This window comes from Arachis ipaensis, chromosome B08, assembly GCF_000816755.2.
Source record: "Arachis ipaensis cultivar K30076 chromosome B08, Araip1.1, whole genome shotgun sequence".
In the NCBI taxonomy this organism is placed as follows: domain Eukaryota; kingdom Viridiplantae; phylum Streptophyta; class Magnoliopsida; order Fabales; family Fabaceae; genus Arachis; species Arachis ipaensis.
In genome coordinates this window covers 2014205-2016134 of record NC_029792.2, presented here as the reverse complement: position 1 = coordinate 2016134, position 1930 = coordinate 2014205, and the positions used below count along the sequence as shown (strand labels likewise).

The following is a 1930-nucleotide window of genomic DNA, read 5'->3' as shown; positions in this document are numbered from 1 at the left end:
AGGTGGCACGTCTGTAATTCCAGACGTACCATTATCAGTACTATACTGCCTAATAAGAGCTTCTTCTCGACTTAATACCCCTAACCAAATTGCACTTTCCTTTGCTGTCATCTTATCCTGCAAGCATTTTGACTGGCGAACATGCCTCCTTATTTTTGCAATATCAGGTGACATGTGCTTTATAACGGAAGTTAGCACTCCCACTTTCCACATCTTTTTCAAATCATGCGGCTTCTTATAAGGAGGACTCTGATTATGGGGTAAATTTGATTGGATCCACCAATCTTCATTCCCGGTTGGCCACCAAGGTGGGGGAATACCCTTTTCCAATGGATACTTCCTCTGAGGAGGATCACAATGTTGCATCAAAGAAGATAAGAGTGACCCAAGTGTTGCATCTTGCAGGTCTTGGAGAGTGCTCTGAGAGTTCCCATTTCGATTGTTATCAGCCTCACTCATAGCAAGACACTCTGCTTCATACTTTGTTATGGCAGCAGGGCCATTCTTATCGAACTTTACCTTCTCTTTCCACCAAGCTCTAATGTTATCGGAGGAACCACTCACCGGTTTTCCCTTTTCAGGAATGATTCCATACACAAATCCACGAGCTTTACAGACTTCCATAAGCTTCAGCATATACTTAAGAATACCATCTTGTGCTCTGGACATCTTCTTCCTCCGAGCTTGATCAGTGGTATGCCTCGGCTTTTGCTTCTCTGCAGCTTGCTGTGCTGCAATCTTTTGTTTTTCCTTGAGTCTTTTGAGTTTAATTCGATCCTTCCACATCCTCCTCTCCAATTCTTCTGCTTCAATCTCTTCATCACTGACATCTTTCTCCGCTATATTATGGCATCTAATATCATCAACATCTATATCTGAGCTGTAGTTCAACATGTCATAATATCAGAAGATGCTCTATTCAATAAATTGGGGAAGAAAAAACAAGCACCAAAGAAAAAACAAAACAAAACAAAATCGCTCAGTCAGGTTTCTTCTAAAAGGATTCAATTAACTTGGTCCCTCCAAAACCACGAATCGACATCGCATGTGCCAAATTATTAGTTCCGGAATAAGTATAACTAATTAACAGTCAAAATTTCATTCCCTTCTCTATTCTGTAACATTTCCCCAAAAGTAATACACTGAAGCAGACATTGTTTTCAATCTATAAACTCCCCAACGAACACTCTATTCTGATGAGATATATTCCTCACTGAAATTCAACAAAGTAACTGATATTCAATATGGAATTTATAGTTCAGCAACTATTGGACATATCTATAGGATGAATCCCAACAACACCAACACAGTTAAAGCTAATAGTGATTCACAGAGCAAATATATGATTCACCAAATATTATAGTACTAAAAAAACCCCACAAAAAGAAAATATAAGCACGCATGAAAAATTGAAGTTGTGGGTGGGAATTAAAAAAAAAAAAAGGAAAAAAAGGAATTTGAAGACATACCAAACATCAATTGCAATTTCTTCGATTTCTCCCATCTACAAATACTTAGAGGCACGAGGTTGGCGATATTATCTGCTGGTTGCAATCACCCAAAAGGAGAGGGAGAAAGTAAATACCCAGGAAAAAAAAAACGATTTTTATTTAGGTTCCTTTTGCTTTTTGATTATGATTATTGATTATGATGGAGAGGATAGCGAATTCAGCAAAAACAATAAGAACCCAAGAAAAGGGTTTTGCTTTCGCTACCCAAAGTTGCCCAAAATTGAATGCTATGCTAAGCTACGATTCTGCGCAGAGAGAGAGAGAGAGAGAGAGAGAGAGAGAGGAAATGATGAGAGAGACAGAAACAAAGACACAGACACCGAGGAGAGAGATGACAAATTTAGCTCAAAGTGTTCCATTCAATGTTTCCGATCCTCTGTGTTGCGCCCATTCTATCTACTCTGCACCCTTCTCCTTTC

The 1930-nt window shown here is 39.0% G+C and overlaps 1 protein-coding gene across 1 annotated transcript in view; it reads right to left on the bottom strand.

The window, feature by feature from the left end:
* Positions 1 to 1890, bottom strand: part of LOC107613604 (ETHYLENE INSENSITIVE 3-like 3 protein) — a gene marked incomplete in the record, with an annotated part of 3385 nt that extends 1495 nt beyond the window's left edge. The window contains 2 exon segments of the mRNA XM_021108555.1: positions 5 to 880; positions 1470 to 1890. Of these exon segments, the coding sequence (XP_020964214.1) occupies positions 5 to 880; positions 1470 to 1504 (911 nt within the window).